The sequence below is a fragment of the Archocentrus centrarchus genome, chromosome 20, assembly GCF_007364275.1.
Source record: "Archocentrus centrarchus isolate MPI-CPG fArcCen1 chromosome 20, fArcCen1, whole genome shotgun sequence".
NCBI lineage: Eukaryota > Metazoa > Chordata > Actinopteri > Cichliformes > Cichlidae > Archocentrus > Archocentrus centrarchus.
The window spans coordinates 8085244-8108640 of NC_044365.1; the positions used below are offsets into that span (position 1 = coordinate 8085244).

The 23397-nt window shown below is 41.6% G+C and overlaps 1 protein-coding gene across 1 annotated transcript in view; it reads left to right on the plus strand.

Annotated features, from left to right (window-relative positions):
* hecw1a (HECT, C2 and WW domain containing E3 ubiquitin protein ligase 1a) overlaps positions 1-23397 on the plus strand; it is a 79727-nt gene that overhangs the window by 32437 nt on the left and 23893 nt on the right. The window contains exons 7-11 of the mRNA XM_030756604.1: positions 4888-5030; positions 5381-5481; positions 6561-7540; positions 9105-9684; positions 20606-20704. Coding sequence (XP_030612464.1) covers positions 4888-5030; positions 5381-5481; positions 6561-7540; positions 9105-9684; positions 20606-20704 — 1903 coding nt within the window. The remainder of the gene's footprint in view (positions 1-4887; positions 5031-5380; positions 5482-6560; positions 7541-9104; positions 9685-20605; positions 20705-23397) is intronic.

The following is a 23397-nucleotide window of genomic DNA, read 5'->3' on the forward strand; positions in this document are numbered from 1 at the left end:
CAGAAAATAAATGACCTTGTACCTTTACTGCAGCTCATCACAGGAACAGCATCCTCCAAGGTACTCTTGACAGGCAGTAATTATTTGCACCTTTGTGGTTTGTACAGTAAGGAGGAACAAACAGTAAAATACTTATTTATGTTATTTAAGAGTAAAATGAACATTTTTCTTAATTTCATTTTTTTTTTTTTTTTGACTTTAAACAATATCAGGACTGTCTCCTGATGTTGTACCTTATTACCTCTTACTGCTTGGGAGCGTATGAAGTTAGTTTTGGACAGTGAAACATTTTTGCAGTGTTGCCCTTATACACTGCCACAGTGGAGTTTAAATCAAACAATCAAGATGTGATTGAAGTGGGGACGCATAATTTTAATTCAAGGAGTTTAACACAAGAACTGAATTATTTGTTCAGGACATTTTTATCCATAGTTTCACATTTTCAGGCTCAAAAGTAATTGGACAAACTAACATACCCTTAAATATAAGGACTGTTTATAATACTTGGATGAAAATGTTTTGCAGTCAATGCCTGGCTAAAGTATAGAATACAAGGACAGCACCAAGTGTTGTTTCCTTTCTTGAGGTGCTCTGCCAGGCCTTAACTGCAGCGACCTTCCTTTGCTGCTTGTTTGTTTGCCTCTAATTTTGTCTTCAGTGTCTTATAAGCATGATCTGTGTGTTACGATCAGGTAAGTGACTTGACCATTGAAGAATATCCAATTTATTTGCCTCGATAAACTCTTGGGTTTCATTTGCAAAGTGCTCATCGTCAGTTTGCACAGTTTTGCAGTATTTGCCTGAATCTGAACAAATCATTTTTTCCAGTAAAGGGCAGGCTCTTTGATATAACTCTAATCTGTCCTTCCTCTTCTTGAGTGTAACCAGTGGTTTGCACTTTGTTGTAAACCTACTGTATTTATATTCATGAAAGCACGTGTTGATTGTAGGCTTTGGCAAAGCCACGCCTACCACTTCACAATATCTACCCAAGACTTTGACTGGGGTAGATATTGTGAAGGGTTTTTTTTAACCAGGACAAGAATTCTGCAGTCATCCACTTCCATTGTCTTCTGTGGTCTTCGGGCTTTTGGTGTGGCAGAGCTGGCAAGTGCATTCTGTCTTTTTAATAATGTATAAGATTCCCAGAGTTGTTGATATCGCTATGATAGGTTTATTTGGATTTTTTTTTTTCTGTGTGTTTTTGTTCATTTGTTTTCCAGCCTATTGATCGCCTCCTTTACTTGCATCGACATCTTTCTGGCCCTCAAATCAAACAGCTTAAAATCAGCTGTGGTAGTTTATGGAAGCAAAATTAAAATGTGTCACTGTCCGAAAACCTAGCTGTCAGCGCTGCCGTGTATTGTAAAAGTTCTAAGAAATTTTCTGAAAAATGACCACAGACCACAGAATAGGACTAATATCCTGACACTTACGCACTTGAGAAAAAAATATTTGTCTCATTTTTCCAGCTTTGTATTTCCTTTAATCTACCAGGTTGTCCAAAAAAAGGCCAGCAATTGGGCACCAGGGTGGCTCAGAGCGTGGCCAGGCAACCATGCTTATGATGTGTGGCGCTGTGGATGGTGCTGGTCGCCATTTACCGCATGTCTTCCTCCCGGCTTCCTGTCTCTCTTCACCATGAACTGTCAAATAAAGGCCAAAAAAATTATTTAAAAAAAAAAGGTCCAGTAATAAAAATAGAATGCAGGATTTAGCTTCAGAAAGCATCTACACAGTAAAGTCCAGAATGACATTTTAAGCAACATATCCATGAGTTTGTCGATCAATGTGACACTAAGACTGTGATTTACACAGATAAGCAGAAACATTATGACCACTTGCAGATGAAGCAAATAATGCCGATATCTCATAACTGCAGTACAAAGGCACTTCAGACCATCAGTGGAAAAGTATGTTCTGGAAGTCTTTTTCATGACGACCCAACGTCTCAACTTCCAGGATGGAACAGAAGTGCAGTTAATGCACTGGTGCTGGAGTCCAGGCTTCAGAGCTGTTTTGCTGGCATGAGCAAGGCAGGAGCATATTAAACTTTGATGGTTAAAATCTTAAAACATCTAAAAAAAACGAGAAACAACTCTGTAAAGATGTCATGGCTGCAGTCACTTTATACTTCACCATGATCATCATGAAGTAAACTGTACAAATACTCTGGGAATAAACAAAGGAAGTAATCTTCACATAAATGAAACCTTATTTCTGTGTTTTTGGAGCTGCTTGCATCAAAGCCTCAGCTGCGTGAATGAAATGATCCTCCATGAAAGAATGAGGAGGCTGCATCTTTTCAAGTTAGTCTCAATACTGTCTGAAGCATAAAAAAACTAAATCTAGTGCAACATCAGCCACAACATTAAAACCACTAATAGGTGAAGTGAAGAGCGCTCATAATCTCATTATCATACAAGTTTTTGCTGGGAATCCTCGGGTCCTGGCTCATGTGAATGTTTGATATTTCCAACCCACCTGAACTGTAGACTCAGATCACCCTCATTTCAGTTAGACAAAATTCACCTTCCACTCTGCAAAACCTGCTTATGAATGGCTCAAGGGACTCGACAAAGAGCTCACTGTGTTTATTGCACCTTCAAAACACCCAGAGCTTATTTTGATTAAGTAGCCACAGGTTGCATAGGTCAAGGCTGATCCATGGACACCCCATTCCACAGCATCCAAAGAATCCAGAGTTAATGTCACAGTCCCAGACACCACTGTGCACACTCAGAGGGCCTATGTTCACTCCTAAAGAGGGTGGGGCTTCAGGACAATATTAAGCTGGTGGCTTTAATGTGCCTGTCGATGTCTGCCCCCCTCCTGATATCAGGTACATTAAAACCTGAATAAAGATATGGGCACAAGACATTTAGAGCAGCTCTGAAGTGCAGGTCAAAGACAGAGACAAGGAGAGGGGGGGTCTTTGTGTTGACATGTGAATAATATTCATAAATCCACACTGTAAACCCAGATTTTGATTCCACTTAAAAATATTGAGTTCATATTACTTAAAATTGCCTAGAATGTGAACATTACTTGTTAATGCTGAGTAGACTGTACTTTGTGATGGTCTATCTTATTGTAATCATGTGTTTGAGTTCAAACAACTTAATATCGTCAAGTTTTGATGCTAAAAATCTAGTTTATACCAGTTTAAATAGACTGGATTAATGCACAGCTGCATGGTGGCACAATGGTTCGCAGTGCTATCTCACAGGTAGAATGCCATCTAGAAGGTCTGGGTTCAATTCCAGCTTGGCCCGGGCCTCTCGCTGTTTGGAATAGAAGACATTTTGTGTTTTTGTTTGTTTTTTGTTCACAACGCTCTCTCGTACAGTTTTTTATTGTTCCATGGACAAATGTTATTGGTAAATGTTAATGTACCAGCATTCAGCAGGGCTGAGTTTTATCATGTTTATTTACCAAATTTAAACAGACACAGTTTAACACTGTAAAAAATATTTGTGTTACTGGGCAGCGTGGTGGTTAGCACTACTGCCTCACAGCTAGAATAGCTATCTGATAGTCTGGGTTCAATTCCACCTTAGCCTGGGACTCTTGCTGTGTGGAGTTTGTATGTTATCCCTGTGTCTGTGTGGGTTTCCTCCCACAATCTGAAGACGTGCAGTTACTGGAGTTAGGTTAATTGGTCTCTCTAAATTGCCCACAGGTGAGAATGGTTGTCTGTGTCAGCCCTGCAACAGGCTGGTGACCTGTATGGGGTGTACCCTGCATCTTACTGCCTTGTCAGCTGGGATAGGCTCTAGCCCCCCCCACCCTCACACAACCATGAAAAGGATAGGGGGGGATTGATTGATCAAAAGACTTTTTATTTTTTTCATGAACTATAAAAGATAAGTTTGGTCAATTAGAACATACAATTTAGTTCAATTGGAAATAGAGTAGTGCTTAGTTAACAGGCTGAGTTAAATGAACTGTTTCATTACTTAAAAGATTTAAGGCAACGAGTTACCTTGGTTTTTTTAAGTAGATTCAACTTATCTGGGTTTACAGTGCAGATGGGAAGTCCCATTATGGATATTCTTGGATTAAAGGAGCTAATAAGTTTGTGCCAGTATTCATTTTGGCATTAAAGTTTTAGTGCCAGAAATTCTGAAGCATGTGTCAAAGAGCTTTAAGCTGCATTCAGTATTTCCCTCTGAATTTTATCTTGGTAAGCGTAAAAAAAAGCTTTGGCGGATTTGGACAGTTGAGGTTCCTCTGAAGCACCATATAAGAAGCTTGGACAGTGATCAGACCCCCCAAAGAGACAGTGGGGAGACGGAGAATGGGAGAGGGGGATTATTTATTTTATACAAAGTAAAACTGACTTTGGAAAAACCCTAATTTAAGTAGACTAAACTGTCAGAAAATGTTTGAATAAGACTGCAGGTTCAATCAAAAATAGAGCATCCAATTGGCAAATGAGTAAACTGAGAGTTACATGGTTGTGATTTGTGAGCCTTGCTGTACAGAGGCATCTGTTACTTTCCACTCATCGTTTTCCTCATTCTTTGCCTCACATTGTTAGAAATGCAGATACACATATGTGACGAGTTTCACAGTTATGTGGGTGAATCATGTGGATCGATGTGCTGGCATTGACTCTGGTCTCTTAAAGGGTTGCCTGGTTTTAGGTGTGTGGCTTTGAGTTTGAGTCATTTCGAGCAAAGAATTGGCACGTTTGAGCAAGAATTTGGGCCATTTCTGGTATTTCATTTAATGTTATATTTGGGTTGAGGCACTAAAGTCATTTTAAGAAAGGGTTGCCCAAAATAATTTCAATTTTTATTTATTGAACACGTAAATATCCACCCAGTCCGGTGATTTTAATCTTCACAGAGCTCTCTCCTCTGTTTCTGTTTGTTCCTTCAGAGGTTTAACTTTGTGTCTCTACCCACTGATGTCCTGGAGATCGAAGTGAAGGATAAGTTTGCTAAGAGTCGACCAATCATCAAGCGCTTCCTGGGGAAGCTCTCTGTCCCTGTCCAGAGGCTGCTGGAAAAACATGCTATTGGGTAAAACACACTTGGCATCCACATTCATGAGGTTTTTCTGTTTAAAAAAATGCTGCAGGGTGGCATCAGCTCAAGATTTGGCTTTTGCGCAGTGATATAACCTGTAAAGCTGTAGAAGTTCCCCCACATAAACTGGCCCACACAGGCAGTCGATGAGATAAATGATGTGGGTGGTTGTAAATGCTTTAAATGTCATGTGACAATCTGATTTTAGTAACTGCTATTTTTATTTTATGATATATATATTTTTCTTTCTTCAGTTCTCCAATGTGACCCCTCTCTCTTCCTCAGCTTTTATTTTACATGCTCTTTCTTCTAATCCTCCTCTGTCTCTGTGCATCTGTCTCCAGGGATCGAGTAGTGAGTTATTCCTTAGGTCGCAGGTTGCCTACAGATCATGTCTGTGGTCAGCTGCAGTTCCGCTTTGAGCTGACCTCCTCCATCCACCCAGGTACACCAGGCATAATACCATAAAGTAGAATGGACAGACAATTTATCTTTTGGAGAAGCTTAACTTCAGTGACCTGCTACATTAAATTAGTATATTTAAGAAACTGAAAATGACTTGGATTTGAGTAGTGGATATGCTGGATATTATTTTACTCTATAATATATTCTATGACATAAAATTTTAAGCTAATGATGATATACTGACACAACTATAATAGCCAGTTGCTGCCTTCAAATAGAACCTGTATAACTGTGTTTTCAAAAAAGGGATGTTGTCTTCTCAATAGGGCTGTACCCAGGCACGTGGTAGATGTCACAGTAATTTCCACCAAGAATTCAACTTAGCAGCCATTACTGTACCCAACTTAGCAGGTTTTTGCTAAATCAAGTGGCTCCTTGGTTACTTTGAAACAACAGCACAGAATGAGAATTCTATAGATGGTTCTCCATCTGAGGTTTTGCTCTCCTGCTGCTGGCGCTGCTCACTCTGCTCTGCTAATGAAGTCATGAAGCAGCGAATAGCAGCAACAACAGGGAGGCTCAACACTATGTGTCAGAAAAAGACATTCTATTGCTTCAAACATTCTTTCCAAGTGATAATTTTACATTTAAGTATAAAACAGCCATTACATATGTTTATGGTGATTTTGTCAGAAGACAGTGGGGTTTAAAATCTGAACGGTGTTAAACTGACCATAAAAGAGAATAGTCACCATCATGTTACCCATTGTGTTTTATAAGCCTCAGTATTAGCATTTCGGCCTCGACTATTTTACATTCTTTGTAGCCTGCAGTGACTAATTTTGGAGAAGGTGGAGTGCTAAGTTATGCTAATGATAACAAGCTTGGTTAACAAACTGCATCCATAGACTGTGTGGTTCAGTCACACAGACGCACATATCTGCCAGTTAGTGCTAAATAACAAATAGTAGACAGACAGTTCTTGAAGGAGCTGTTCCACATAGTGGGCTGTGTTATTTGTCAGATAAGTGGATTAGAAAAGGCACCAACACAGTTGAGAAGTTCAAAAATGAGTTTGTTAAACTGTGATGAAAACATGTACATTTCTGTGTTTCTTAGATGATGAGGAGGTCTCTTTAGTCATAGAGGCAGCCTGCCCTGTAAACGCTGTAGATGTCAACCATGCTGCTGATGCTGCTGATGCTCCCGATGATGATACACTGAGTGTGGGCCCCGACATGCCAGATCTTCCCTTGGATGCTCCTCCTGACCCTGAGGCCTTACCTCCAGCACCCTCCGCACCCAAGGATATCCAGCCTGCTGAGGAGGGGCAGGGTGAGGTGACCTCACAGGTGGAGCAAGGAATTGTGGAGGAGGAGCCCACAGTGAGGGAGGAGCCCCTGACTACTGTGCCTCAGGTGGAGCAGGTGGATGGAGACTCTTCTGAGCAGCAGCAGGAGGGCAATGGGGTAGAGGGAATAGAGGAGAGGCAGCAGGAGAAAGGAGAGGAGGAGCAGAGAGAGGAGACTGCAGCACAAGCTGAGGAGAAGGTTGTAGCAGAAGGAGAAGAGGTTGTGGATGAAGCACAGTCAGAGCCACAGTCTGACTGTCCTGTAGCACAAGCAACTCATGATGAGACCGCGGATGTGGAGGCTCCCACTGAGGAAAACGCTCTATCCCAGGAGGCTCCCGTAGGCCCAGCGGAAGGGGCCCCACAGGAGGTGAGAGAGGGAGGAGAAAGAAGCTGTGAGCCCTGCTCCTGCCAGTCTCTCTTGTCAAACTACAACTCTAATGCCCATTCACGCCGTAAAAACCGGCCCTGCTCCCTTCCAGTGTCAGAGCTGGAGACGGTGATTGCCTCGGCATGTGGCGAGCCGGAGACGCCACGATCCCACTACATTCGGATTCACCACCTCCTTCACAGCCTACCCTCAGCCCAACAGAGACCACCTAGCCAGGAGGAAGAGCAGAGCGGAGAAGGAGAGGATCCGGGCAGCACTCTGGAAACAAATGCCACATCACCAATACTTAAAACCTCCAAAGAGCAGGAGGAGCAGGAGGATGATGAAGAAGAGGATACATCTCAGTCACCCTCCCAGGTATGGCCAGTAATGAGCTGGTAAGAGCACATGAGCTTTAAGGATTTGGCAGCTTACAGTGAAAACCCTATCAAACAAACAGAAACCACTGTTGAATCATTCTTGGCGTGTGGTGTGAAGTCACTTTAAGTCACTTTTCAAGGGCGTTGGTTCCATAAATGAATTTTTTTAGTAAATGAACTGGTACTTAAACAGCACTTTTCTACTCTGAGCATTTTTTTACTACCACTTTTTTCCATATCTAAGCACTTTGTCTAACATTCGCGCACACACTTACACACCAGTGGATGCATCGAGGCAACTCTGTGTTCAGTGTCTTGCTCAAGGATACGTTGACATACAGACTGACAAACAGTTCACCGGCCTTCCAATTGGTAGATGACCCACTCTACCTCCTGAGCCGCACTCCAAATCTGAAGCTGGAGTTTAGCAGATATAGCATGCAAGCCCGGTTAGCCTTTCAAGCTGCTGTAATTTTTATGTCTTCTACACTGTGGCAAGCCCATAGATGTTCCAGCACAAAGTTGCATCTTTTCTGTTCATGGTTTAGTAAAGCTCACAGCGAGCATAGCTGTGATGATACCCACCCAAGTGACCATTTCAGCCGCTACCATATTTGAGCCAGAAGTGACCATATTTGGATGAGAGGATAGAGCGCTAAGTTATCAGCTAGCAATCTTGGGTGCAGAGCACGCACACACGCACACACACAGATACAGAGTTATCTTGCTAATCCCAAAATCCTTCTTTGTAGTACAGGGCTTAGTGCAGAATTTGAGAGGTAGCAGATATCAGATATAAAGAAGGTCAAAGGGCACCTACTCTTCTAATTTCCAGCTCCGCATTTTAATTCTTGGACTCTACTAGAGTAACAGTGCATGATTCATCATTTTAAATGTTCTTCATTTATCTTATACCCCTCGGTTTATCCATTGTCTGACACTATGTGTCTGTTTTACCGCTTCTCCCTGTGAGAGCTGTGTGCCTCAGATGTGTATTTTAAGGGATGAGATGTGTATTCCCACTCTACACACATTGATGCAGTAATTCATGGCAAAGGAGCCCCAGCTAAGTATTGAATGCTGAACTACTAATCAGATTGTCCAAGTGATCAACAGCTGTAAATTTTCTTTAAACAATTAAAATAAATCTAATCTACACATCATTTTAGTCAGGGGCAGTGTTCCATCTGCAGTCATTTATTTTTGATAGCATGGCTCTGTTCTGGACCTCCACACGATGATTACGTTAGATATTGAATGAAAAGAAATGGGGTGGAGATGGGTTGTAAAGCAGTTTGCAGATGTGCCGCGAAAGGAGCTTAAATAGCGTGCCCTTTATGAGATAGTTAATTGGCACTTAGCACTGACATCTGCTGGGATTGCACCTGAGCTTGACTTTATAGCCTCCCTGAACTCACACTGTGCATGAGTATGCTCATTTTAGAAAGCTGTGGCAGCATAAATCCTGTTCCCATTCTACAGTTTAAGATATTGAATGGCCAACCCACTGATGTTTCTCCTGCTGTACATAATAAAACATCTGTATCATTATATTCCTGCAGGTTCTGGGGTGTCCGGGCCCCTGCTGCCGACGCTCCCTGCCCCGCAGCCTCTCCATTGAGCGCCTCTCTGAGCTGAATCAACTGTTGGAAGGTGAGGGGGTTGGAGGAGGCCATGCAGCAGTCAGGAGGATTTCTCCCTCATGCCCAGAAAGTGAGGAGGGAGATTCCAGCAATGGAGGAGGAAGGAGGGTCGGCGGCAGCACCCACAGAGCTCCGGATGAAAACGAGTGCGAGTTTTGTGACACCACCTGCTACAGCACCTCGTGCTACAGCACCTCGTGTTACAGCACCTCGTGCTATAGCAACTCGGGCTATGAGAGCAGGGGCCGCTTCTGCAGCCACACCCGCCTGTCCTCGGTGGAGAGTAACCGGCTCTCCAGCAGCACTGTGTTCTCCTCCCAAGATGAAGATGAAGATGAGGAGAGCGCCTTTGAGTCAGTACCTGATGCCAGCCATGGCCCTGAGGGCCAGGAGCAAGTCGGGGCAGGAGGAGAGAGGAGGACAGGGAGATGGAAAGAGACCAGGAGAGGAGAGCAGGGGGAGTCATCTGTGGCGGGGCCCAGTGACAGGAACAGCACTGGTGAGATTCCTGCTTCCTCCGTCATCTTAATTCTGTCACTACCAAGGTTTCAATTTAGATTAGAGGACTAGCCAGGCAACATGTTCAGCTTTTCAGGAAGATTATGCTTCCTGGAAGTTAATGTTTGATGGTGACTTTTTACCTATATTATCTATATTATTATAGCGACTTCTTCTCTAAATTCTTTATTGTTTGGTGCTGTATTTTGGCTCATTGTCTGGCAAGAGGAGGAAATTAACTTTTTTGTTGTTTGACCATTTTGAGGATATAAGCCAAAATGAACCCACAATGACTAATTCTCCAGACACTCAGCTAGATCTTTAATCAGCACAACAGCATTTAGCTAACATGCTCTGGAGTCTGGGTCCTTCCCAGTCCTCCAAAACAGCTCAGAGTCATGGGGGACTAAGGATATCAGTCATTGGGATTGGGAATGTGTCATTGGGATGATGGAGAGAATTCTCTGAGACCTGTGGGTTACAAGATGGGTCTCTGTGGATTGTGCTTGCTCAGGCTCGTGTGCAGAGGCTCAATCAGACTGGAATATATGATGTCTTATTACACCTTGTTACTCACTGCTAATTTGAAACATGTTGCAGCATCAGTTTTAAAATTAGCACAAAGAGTGTCAACCAAAAATCCAGAAGCAACACATGACATAAAAGTTATAATTTGATTTGCATGTCAATGAGTGAAATAAGTTTTGATCCCTGAGCAAAACATGACTTGGGACTTGGTGGAGAAACCGCTGCTGGTAAGCACAACAGTAAGACATTTCTTGTAGTTGTCACCAGGTTTGCACGCATCTCAAGAGGGCCCACTCCTCTAAATCCCTTAAGTTTCTTGGCTGCTTCACCTCCTCCACAGATTTTCTAGAGACTGGCTAGGCCACCTTATTGTGTTTCTTCTTTAGCCAGTCATTTGCTGCCTCGGCAGTATGTTTTGGATCATTGTCATGCTGGAAGACCCATCCATGACCCATCTTCAGTGTTCTGGCTGAGGGAAGGAGGTTCTTTTCCAAGATTTTATGGTACATGGCCCTGTTCAGTGTTCTTTGGGTCATACTCAGCATTTTGCTTCCTTCAAACGTGGTGGGTTGAGTTGATGCCAAAAAGCTCAATTTTGCCTTCACCTGACCACAGCACTTTTCCCCCAAGCCTTCCCTGAATTATTTAGATGTTCACTTGCAAACTTAAGACAGCCCTGTACATGTGCCTTCCTGAGCAGGGGGACTTGTGGGCACTGCAAGAGTTCAATCCATTACAGTGTAGTGGTGTTCTTGGCGACTTTGGTCCCAGCTGCCTTCAGATCATTAATAAGCTCCTCCCGTGTAGTTTTGGGTCATCTTCACCCCATGAGACAAGATCTTATAGGGAGCTCCAGACTGAGGGCAGTTGATAGTCATTTTATATTTTTTCTTCTTCCGAAGTAAACTCACAAATATTTATCACTTCACCAAGATTCTTGCTGATGGTCTTGTAGCAGGTCCACAGTCTTGTGCCTAATGCCCTTTGACAGATCTTTGGCGTTGCCCATGGTGGATGAGAGGTTGGAATGAACAAATTTGATTCCGTCGACAGGTGTGCTTTATACACACAATGAGTTGAGAGTAGGATTATCTGTTGTTGATTGCTTGCTTGCTTGCTTGATTGATTGATTGTAATGTAGCACACATGCAGTCTGTGGGAACCAGGATTGTGGATGGGTTGTAGGGGATCAAATACATATTTCATTCAATAACTGTCTCTCTTAAAATGAAGCTACTATACAAATTTGAGACTGTTAATTTTGTTATCTTTTTAAGTGAGCAAACTTACAAATTCAGAAGTGGATCAAATAAATATTCCCCCACTGTAACACTTACAAAATACAAGTAAATCCACTGTACTGAATCAGTGCTCATTTAATTTATATCCAGGTTATTTCTTATGGAGTAGCATAACATTCTACCACTGCCAGGCTTGTACAGATGCTTCTTAGATGAAAGGAAAATTCTTAAAATTAATAAATAAATAAGATAATGTCAGTAAAAAGTCTAAAAAGAAAGAGTGACAATAAATGTTAATACCTTTGGGATTGTTGTAAATAACTGGCAGTCAGGTGAGACGACTGATGTTATTTCAGTGGATACATTTTCATGTTTATCCCATATTTGTACATATTGTACATATTTTTACTTCATCTTTCTTAGAGACATTGAAAGTGGGTCATGCACACATGCAGAACACAATAAGACTTCCCTGCACTGAAATGTAATAATAAGTTTTTCAAAACCTCTGCAAGGTTTGATATCTCTATATTTTAAGTTTTTTCTCCTCTGGGTCACAGTTATACACACACACTGCACCTAAAGATGGTTTTATTTTGTTTTATGTTTCTATTTTTACTTTTCATCCTCTTAGCTTTGATCTGCTTTTATCACTTCTCTGATATTTAAATTGTGATTTGTTTTGATTGTGTGATTATGGGAAACACTTAAATGTCTTTGGGTTTTTAGATTTGGACCAGTGCTTTATTATTTATACAATGATGAGAGCTTGATGAAACCATGGAGTTTCTCCATCCAGATCTGAGACTTAGACATTTTGGTTTCACACATATTCAAATCATTTCTGTCAAGTGTGGGTGCTGTGTTGAGTTTAGGAGTGTTTTACAAGAATATAAATGGAAAAAAAAAAAAGATTTGGCCCTTCGGCCTCCACTAGCATGATGTAAACTTAGCAGAAGACCAAGTAAACAAGGAAGTGAATGAGTAAGGCTGTGACAGGAGTGGAATTTCTGCTATTTGCAGAATGAGTGTAACTGTGATGGGTTATTTTTGGATCAAATCGTTAGAATTTGTGTTGCCCCTGTGGGTGTGCGTTGGACAGCTTACTCTATGCACCAGGTTTGTTACCAAGAACCATCTGGTCAGTTGACCTTGGTAACTGCGTGGAAAGGACAGGCACTTTCAAAAAATAGTTGGCAGGTGAGTGAATGAACTATGTATCATTCACAGGCTCTTTCTTTCTAGCACAGTCTTACAATAACCAATCACATCCCCAGCAAACATGCCCATGTGGGCCCACAATGGGTAGCTGTGGGTGAAATGTGGGATTGTGTGACCCAGGGCAAACCCACACCTATACCATGTAGGCCCCCCCACCTATGGCAGTTTTGTCATTTTGGGCCCCCAATAGGGGAAATTCTGTGGGTAACCCACTGTGGGCTGCCCATAGAAAACCCATGTGGGTCCCATGTAGGCAAGCCCATGTGGAGCCTGTACCAGCTTTTGGACTTCCATGAGGGAATTCTGTGGGCAACTGATTGCGTGCTTGCCCACAGAAAACCCTCATTGGCTCCCAAGGTTTATATTGTTAATGAAAACAAACAAAATAAAGAAAACATTTTTGTTAATTGAAATGAATAAAAATGGCAATTAAAAGGAAACAAAAGATAACTAACTGAATCTGTATTGTGGGTTGCAAAACTAACTATAACGAACTGAAATTATAGAAAAAATGCCCTCCATTTCCACATTTGTCAGTTTATTTAAAAGTCTTGTGGATTAATATGAAATTATTTTTTTCCACTCTAGCAGTTTTAGCTGGGAGCGCCATACAGCACCTCACTGTGTGTGTGTCTGCTCACCGCACCAGTCTGCAAAATAATGGCAACAGCAAAAGTTGGGACAAAGCGGCAGAGTCCGATATGGGATTTCTTTGAGTACGATAGCAAGACAGTTATTAGAACTCACAGAAGTGAAAGCCATCAGGCCACGTCGCATTTTCTAAGTCAGACTAACTTGTTTGATAGGATTTGAGTTTAGGTGCACTATAAGCTTAGTTTACATCATCACCAACAATATTTGCTTTTAATTACCAACTTTACTCATTTTTTTCTTTTAATTTTACTACAGTGATTCAGTTCTACATATTTTGACTTCTCCTTCCACAATCTCACCACAGTAGTGATGTTTCTGCCTTTTGCAGTGTATATGCAGCATGTCTCTACTCATGTTAAAGACATCTGATGCTGCATCAGTGCTTCTGCCTAGGTGATAAATGTTTCTTTCCAGTGGAGGGAAAGCTTTCTCATTAATGTGATGGTGTTGTATGGATTACATTTCAAGGCTGACTCCAGCAGATCTTATCACATTCCCATCTCAGAGCGTGTCATGCCCGCTTCCACTTTGCATTAACACAAATTTTCCTTCATCCAGAGCACATAGCATTTTACTAGCTGATGGAAAAGCTATTAGAGACAATTTCAAAGCAGATTAACAGTAACAGTATGTGTGGAGTTCAGGTTGAAATGAACTTTGTGGTGTTTGAAATCACTGATCCTTACAGAGAAAGCTAACTTCTAGTTACAGTCATTACTAGTGGTTTGTCACTGTTGTTGTTGGGACTTTACCTTACAATATGAAGCGCCTTGAGGCGACTGTGGTGATTTGGCGCTACATAAATGAAATAAATTTGAATTGAACTGAAAATTTTATTGAATTTTTGTTTTAGCTCAATCACATCAAAAGAAAGCAAAGGGAAACACTTAGTAGTGGATCAATTAGCAGCAAGACTAACTAGATTATTTCCAGCTGTTGTTATTGGTGGTGGAGACCAAAAACAGAGCTAAAAGGAATGTGGTTACTATTGGCGGATGGCCAGAGTGTCTGTGTGTCTGCTGGGTATATAAAAAGGAAAATGGTTCAACTGAAACTAAGAAATATTTTCTTTTTCAAATACTCTTGACTGCTAATTTAATAAAAAATAATAATTGTTTGGGTTATATTTACAATTGTGGTCAGAAGTTTACATATGCTCATCATGGCCATAATTGTCATGGTAATTTGGGGGTTTTGAATGATTTCTTTGAACTGTTCTTTCAGGGTGGCATGATTGTACAGTATACATGTTTAATGACTTTGAAAAAAAACAAGAATTTGGTTAACCCCTTAACTGGCAGCAAAAAATCACCTGACAAAAACTACATAACGCCTTCTGGTTATTATTGGCTCTGAACAACCCATTTCATAGCCTATTAATCGGCTGCGTCTGGTCCGCGGGCCGAATGAACTGCATTTATATGGCAGGCTAGACCCGCCCATTTTGACTGACACCTCATTCGGCCAATCATGTTAAGAAATGGGTTTCCCAGAGCCAATAATACTCAGAGGGCGTCACGTAGCTTTGTCAGGTGATTTGGTGCAGCCAGTTACATGATTGGCCGAATGACGTGTCAATAAAATGGGAGGGTCTAGCCTGCCATATAAAAGGGACTACAAACGGCCCGTCACCGGGCCCTTGCCAGTTAAGGGTTAATGTTAGAATTTATGTTGGATTTTCTCCAACCCACACAAGGTCAAAAGTGTGCATACAGGAGGATCATATACACTGTTAAAAAAATTAAAGGAAAAGGTTGAAAACACATCAGATCTTAATGGGAAAAAAAGTCATGCTGGATATCTACAGTATACTGATATGGACTGGGTATGTTAGAAACAAAAGGATGCCACATTGTTTGATGGAAATGAAAATTGTCCACCAACGCAACTTGGCTGGTACAGCTGGTACAGCTGGTACATCAACTCTGCAGCAACTCAAAATGGCACTCAGTTGTTTGCACAGCCTCTACATGCTTGAATGCACGCCTGAAAACATTGAGGGATGCTCTTAAGAGACAACAGATGGAGTCCTGGGGGATCTCCTCCTGGACAATCTGAGACGCAACTTGGTGGCATTGACCCTGCCAATTCTGGTATTCTATGGGAAGTGCCAACTGGGCTCCATGGTGCCGGGCACTGAACACAAGACCCATTAGAGAATTCGAGCCCTCGGGCCACCCTCATGAAGTCTGTTTCTGATTGTTTGGTCAGAGACATACACACCGGTGGCCTGCTGCATGCCATTTTGTAGGGCTTTGACAGTAGTCATTCTGTTCCTTCATGCACAAAGAAATTTTATTAACTTCTCATTACTACTCAGAACTATTTCTTTGCTAGAATAAAACAGATTTGGTTGACGCTCAGTGTTGGGGTTGTTATTCCAAAAAGTAATTTGTTAACCCTACTCGTTACATTACTGTCGCATTCCTTCGTAAAATGACCTGAAACGCGTTGTCACATACTTACCAGTTCCACACACCAACACAAATCCCTATCCTAATGAAGACACATATACCATCTTTCTTTTAGTGTTTACTTATGAACAGAAAGCTGAAAACACAAAGCAAGAGTTCAGCGTGATCGCCACAGTGATTCTACTGTAGAAACATGTACCGGTAGAAATAGACGCTACAATGCTGAAAGCTTGACTGCTCATCACCACGTTTGCTACCTGCTGGGTCTGACTGCTGGGCTCGGGTCAGCATACACTCAGCTTTAATATGACTCTGGATTCTTGAATAGCTTTGTGGTAGCATGCTGTCTGTGCATGCTACCACAAAGAGCCAAATTTGTGTTTTTTTTTTTTGGTTTCTTTTGCATTTTTGGCCACCGCAGCTTTTGTTGGCAGTGGAGAGAGACAGGAAATGGGGGAAAGATACAGGAGAAGACACGCGGGCAAATTGCCGACAGGCCGGGACGCAAACCTGCGCCACCCGCACCGCAGCGCGGCATATGTATGGGTCGCCGGCTTCACCACTAAGCCACCCAGGCGCCCAGAGCCAAAGTTGTGTTAGCAGTATAATCCAGTTAATTTTTTTTTCTTTCTATCTGTCCAGCTCAGATAACTGAAGAAACTTTGTAACGCAAGTAACAACATAATTGTAATGTAATTACTGCACAAACTGCACCTTTTTAAAATTACAAGGTAAATTGCACATGCTAAATATTTTAAATGTTTTCTAGATTTACAGGTATGAATGTGTCTGTAAGGAGAGAGTGAGCTGTGTGAATAAGATTGTTTTTACTGTATTTTTCGTGCACTGCGAGCGTAACCAAAAACAAATTCCTTGTTTGTGTGAGCGATACTTGGTCAATAAAGCCTGATTCTGATTCTGATTCTGATTCTGATTCTGAATTTAGTACAGTAACATGTTACATTACTGCATTACTAAAAAATGTAATGTGATTACAGTAAGACATTACTTTGGAATGTATTACATCCAAACTCTTAGCACTCACTGGATTAACCAAGACTCCAAGTCCAAGGAACTCGGTGAAGCTCTACGAGGGAGAATTGTAGATTTACATAAGTTGGGAAAGTCTCTTAAAAGTGCAGATTCCAAGGGCATCAATTCAAACTATTTTGGGTACTTAATTTATTGGGTTGACAGCAGTTTAGTGTTTCTGCAGCAGTTTTGGTAACCAGCGTGACTGAGGAGGACATTGAGCAGATGGGCCTATGCAGGTCAGACTTTAGGAACCCTCATTTCTATTTGAAACTAAAAAAGATCATTCATCAGCTTGTGCAGCTATTTTCAAAGCATGGTGCTACTTGAAAACTGCAAAACCAATGGAAATGTGTTGTGTTTTTTGTGCGCTCACAGTCAGCTGTTCTAGTGTGTGGCTAGTTTATTGATTTGCACCTAGACAAAATCTCTCTCCTGCTTGGCCGCTGCAATTTTTGCACTTTTATATCTGTGGCTACATTTCTCTGTGAGTGTACTACGCATGCATGGTTGTAATTATGTATAGTGTTTGAGTGCAAGTGCTTTTTTTTTCATGGAATAGAAAAGTGACTTGAGCCAAATGCCCCCCTGTCAAAGTTGGTTGCTCATCCAGTTCATATGGTCTGCTGCTGACCCTGCCCTCATGAGAGGACATTGCTTAGGATGTTCAGGAACAACTCAGGAACCACGAAGGCTTAAGCTGCTAGAACACCAGCATTACTGTCTGCAGTTTTACTTTGCTGAAAAGGTGCCAATCAAGAAAGACAACCCTGCTCCAAAATCTATATTTTCAAGCTTGACTGAAATCTGTAGCTGCCCACATAGAGAAACCAAACTCCTTCTGAAGAAAGGTTTTATGGTCAGATGAGGCAAAGATTGAGCTTTTTGGCCACAATGATGTCATTTTATTTGACCTTTGGAAGACTATAGTTGAGGCTAAGTTTTCCACCCTGGAAAAAAGAGAAATAATTAAAATCCCAATTGCCAGGACATTCACACCTGTGATTAGTGTATGTAAACATCTGACCACAGCTGTATTTAAGATCATGTAAAAAATGTAAGATAATGATTATACTATACTATAAGAATCAGATTGTCAAATTTAAGAACATGGAAATTTTGCATTTAAAAAATGTCAATGAATTTGTTATTAAACTTGTTTTTATTCTTTAGTTCATCAACTGACACATTACTATATGCTATTTAAGCTCTCACTGTTCTCAAGTGTACTAAAGTCACTTTCTTTTCCTTTAATTTCACTGGCTTGCTAAACGGTTAAGGAAAGGTTAGCCATGTAAATGCTTAGTTTAAGTGTCAGTAACTCTATGACCTCTATTGTATGAAAGTTGGGCATGGCTGTCTATGGTCTCAGTGTTCACTCCCTTAATGTCATCATCTGCTGAACTGAATTTCAGCGATACCAGCTTTACATGGTTCAGTAACAAAACATTATTATCATTATTATTCATTTAAGTATTTCCCAAGTGCTGTTAAACAAGCAAGGAATTTTTAACACAGCTTTTCCAAACAACCTAGTTTTATTGTGGATGCTTAAATTATTTTACTTTGCACACAGAAACAAAATATTTCAAACAAATCAAAAACTAACAAGGTCAGAATTATTATCCCCGCGATGTTAATAGACAGTTGTGTATCCTTGCTGGATAACAGTCCATCCATCCATCCATCCATCCATCCATCCATCCATCCATTCTCTTCCGTTTATCTGGGGCCGGGTCGCAGGGGCAGCAGCCTAAGCAGAGAAGCCCAGGCTTCCCTCTCCCCAGCCTCCTCCACCAGCTCATCCGGAGGGACCCCAAAGTGTTCCCAGGCCAGTCAAGAGATATAATCTCTCCAGTTTGTCCTGGGTCTACCCCGGGGCCTCCTTCCAGTGGGACATGCCTCGAACACCTCACCCAAGAGGCACCCAGGAGGCGTCCTAGTCAGATTTCCGAGCCACCTCAACTGGCTCCTCTTGGTGTGGAGGGGAAACAGAATGGCCGCACTCCTCACCCTATCTCTAAGAGAGAGGCCAGCCACCCTTCAGTGGAAACTAATTTCCGCCGCTTGTATTCGCGATCTTACTACCTAAAGCTCGTGACCATAGGTGAGGGTAGGAACGTAGATCGACCTGAGCGTTACAGCTTCGCTTTAACGCTCAGCTCCCTCTTCACCTCGACAAACCAGTGCAGCGTCCGCATCACTGCAGATGCAGCCCTGATTCATCTGTCGATCTCCCGCTCCCTTCTCCTGTCACTCGTGAACAAGACCCAGAGATACTTGAACTCCTCCACCTGGGGCAGGAACTCGTCCCTGAACCGGAGAGGGCACTCCACCCTTTTCCGCCTGAGGACCATGGCCTCAGATTTAGAGGTCCTGGATAACAGCCTGCAGTAATTTTTTGTAATTTTCAAGTCTCACATATCTCCTGAGCAATCCCATCTTTGGTGGAGCTCTGAAGCTCCTCCAGATTTGATGGTTTTCTGGGATGGACCTTGGTCTTCAGTTCATCACACAGATTTTTATTGGGACTCAAGTTAGGGCTTTGTGCAAACCAGTCATTAACATTCACTTTGGTTTTCTGGAGGTAGGTCAGGAGCATTCAGGAGTGATGCATGTTTTGGGTTGTCGTTTGGAAGACAAACCCAGACCCAGTTTTCCTGCTGACTGCTCAAAGTTTTCTGTCAAAATCATCACACATCCTTCTTTCTTCATGATTCCTTTGTCTTGACAAGATTCCCAGTTCCAGGCGCACTGAAGCATCCCCACAGCATACTACTCCCACTATCATGTTGCATTGTGACCTCTTCCTTCTTTCTCCAAATATGAGCAGCATCTCTATGACCAAAGAGCTCTTTTTCATCTCATCTGACCAAAGGACACACTTCCAGTATGCATAATCTTTCTCCAGGTTGTCCTTAGCATATTTCAGTCTGGCTTGAAGGTGTCTCTTCAGCAGAAGTGGAAATTTTTCTTGGCGTGCAACCTTGAAGTCCATCCCAGTGCATGGTTCTACTGATTGTCTTCTTTGAGACTTTAATTCCTGACTTGACGAAGTCATTCACTAATCTTTTGGCAGCTGTTCTGGGGTCTTTAGACACATCTCTCACTAGTTTTCTTTCCAGAGTCTTTGAAATCTTTTGATTCCCACCTCTGCCAGGCTTGGTGGTTACTGTATGGATCTCTTTGAATTTCTTGATGACATTTCTCGCTCCAGTTCTTGACACTTGGAAACACTGTGATAACTTTGTATATCCATCTCTTGCTTTGTGAGCATCAGCAATTCTTTTTCCCCAGTTTAAACTGATTTCTCTTGTTTTTGGCATGATGCTTTCTCAAGTGACAGCTCAAACATTAGCTGTAGTTTTATACTGTGTGGAAACTGGAAGATAACCTTCAGTTTTAACTTGATTTTACAAGCTTTGAGCATTACAGTTATAAGTTAATAAGTTAAAGCACATCACTGAACAGCAGTGGTCTGTGCTATGGCTCAATAAAAAAGGTTGTTTTTTTTTTTTTTTTCATGGGACTAATAATATTGACCCTGGTCATTTTAGTTTTTTTCTGAAATCTGTTACTGTGTGCAAACAGAACTAATTAATGCTTTCTAAAGAAAACTAGTGTGTTTAGAAATGATATGTTTAAAATTGCTTGCTTTGATAAAAAAGCAATTGGTGAAATTTTTGACAAAAACTGTAAATTTCATAGGGGGCTGAATAGTTTTATCCCCATCTGTATGTGTGCGACAACTAGTTTATTCCTAGTCTAGTTGGTACAGATATCCTTGGCCCTATGATAATGCATCCCGTGCTGTCTCTCTGATGTCCTGTAGGCTCAGGCTTCTCCTCTCCTGTTGGCCATCTTCCAGTCCTGCGACCCAGCCATGACCTAAACCATTTTCCTGCTGCCACTGACCAAGCCTTACCTCCAAGTAAGAACCAGCAGCTCCCAGTCTTACTCTGGAGTCTCATGCTAACACCTTGGCGTGCTGTGATTGTGGATGTTTGTGTTTGTGTGTGCATGCTGCCCCATTTGTTTGCTTTCCAAACCTATTTCATCTCCTCTGTGTTTGTTATCATTGTTTCATTTTCTCTCCCTTCATACTCATTGAGCTTTAAATGTACAGCTTCATAGTGCTCTCTGCTCCATGGTACATGGTTGGATTTGCTCTCAGTGGGATGGTTGGATGGTTCGCTGGTCTTTGCTGATTCAGAACAAGAAGATCAGCTGTCAGAAAGCCTAAATTCAGAAGAGCTGTTACATCACCACTGAGAGTCCCCAATCACTGTGGTACATGCAGTTTGTTAACCCATTTTTTTCTCACACAGTGCTGTAAAGTTACTGTCTGAATCATTTTTATTCAGCAGCAGCAGTTTATTATGACTCCCTTAACTAGTTGTTTTAACCTAAGCACAAGTGGAAAAGTAAAAAAGAGTAACTAATAGAAGCTTGGCGCTGGAACTGTTTTCTTGTGTGCAGCATCATGATGTTTCCACAGTACGCCAGGTTTGGTGCAGTACCATTGTGCCAGTACAGAGACCTATATCAAAACCTGTGCCCTTTACTGTTGCATGGCAGAAAAAGAGAAAAATGCTCAGCATTGGATTAAAGACTTTTCCCAATAATGGCAAAGTGAAACTGGGTCATTTTTTTTTTTTGAAAGAGACATTGCTGTTGAGTTTTTTTGTTTGTTGTTCTTACAGCACCACAAAACCTTTTAGTTTCATCATCTTAAATATAATGACATATAGCCAATATCTCCGGTACTGGGGAATTTATATCTATATAATTTAGTCTGATAAACTCTACAAGCCAGCTCTACAAGTCCCGCTCATATTTATGGTGAGCTCAGAGAAACTTTTCTCTTTGAAACTCAGACATCACAGTCAGTTTAACAAACATAGTTTTTTTCATTTGATTTTGCACACTCCAGTCTCAATCATCATCATCATCATCTACAGAATTTATGTTGATTCCTTCCTGATGTCTAGCATGTGGAATCAATAACCTCACCACAGATAATGGATTATACAACAGTGGTCTTTGAACACATACAATCAAAGTACTATGTTAACAGTGCATTTTGTGACACAGCTCCACTTTTTATGATGGGTTGATTTCAGTCTGTTCTGTTGAAGAGAACAGGTGAGTGACATTATTAGATCACTAAAATCTGATTCAGACCACCTAAAGCCCAGAATGGAGCAAGACTGCTACCAGATCACTAAATACAGTCAGGACGGCTCAAGGGCTGCTCAAGACTGTGAGCGTGGGTAGGCAGAGCAGTCATGAAAAACAACACACAGGGTTTTTTTGTCCTTTGGGGGTAGTCTTCGTCTTCCTCCTACTCCCACAGTAGTTAGAGAAAGCTGAGAAAAGCTGTGGTACTAGTAAAACACATTCACATTATTGCTATTGCTATTTAAGGGCTAAATGAATCCTGATTGTGGCACCACAGCCAGATCCCCACTCAGACTCTGTGTCTCCTGTCTGTAGGCGAAGCTGGTTGAACAAGCAGCAACCTCCAGGGCTGAAAAATGAAGCAAACCTAGAACTCCCAAATGGTGCAGTTCCTCTAATTGCCACAAAAGCAAGTCAGTCTGCAAAGTATAATGTTTAGAATGCCCCAATTTTAAAGCAAAAATACCCTGCCTGTATGGATTCGACTGTGTAACTACATTAAAGTAGTGTAAATATGCCTCTCACTCTTAAAAGTAGTAACTCACTATAAGCAAAAACATCTGCTTAATGTAATCTGGTATGATTTTAAGGATATATTTTATATTTTAGCGGTATGTATACAGTCATCTTGGACATGACTGTCAAGGCAATAACAGACTTTCACTCATTTCTTCTTCTTGTGGAACAACCCTGTTGTACAGCTCAAGGAGTAAAAAGAAACATCAAGATTTTTTTCACACAAGTTTTAATTTATTTTGGGTTTTCAGAGATAAACAGGCTCAAAAATATACATGGAGCACATCTGATTAAATGTTGCTTAGCAATTTGGACCTTGAGCAGAGGTTTTTGGTAGCCATCAACAAACTTCTAGATCAGGGATCCTCACATCCAGGCCTCAGGTCTGGTGTCCTGCAGGTTTTAGATGTGTCCCTGATGCAACACACCTGAATCAAATGGCTGAATTACCTCCTCAGTATGCAGTCAAGTTCTCCAGAGTCCTGCTAATGACTTGTATATTTGACTCAGGTGAGTTGAAGCAGAGACACATCTAAAACCTGCAGGATACTGGCTCTCGAGGCCTGGATGTGAGGATCCCTGATCTAGATTGATCTAGATTGAGTCTTCTGGGTATAATTGGTAGATTTCAATGAAGACATGCTCTACACCAGGAAAGTAAGTGACTCTCAAGGATTGTCAAGATATTTTTTGATACATTTGAAGTCAGGACTGTAGAAAGGCCATTCCTAAAGCTCAGTTTTATCCATTCTACACTCTGTTTTAATATGTTTGGGGTCATTGCCCTTGGGGTTCAGTATCTTGCCAGTATATATTTCGGCACGCAGCCCAGAGGAACCAGGAATCGAACCGCCAACCTTCCAGTTAGTAGGTGACCTGCTCTACCTCCTGAGCCACAGCCACCGCCAAAATAGCACCAGAGGTTGA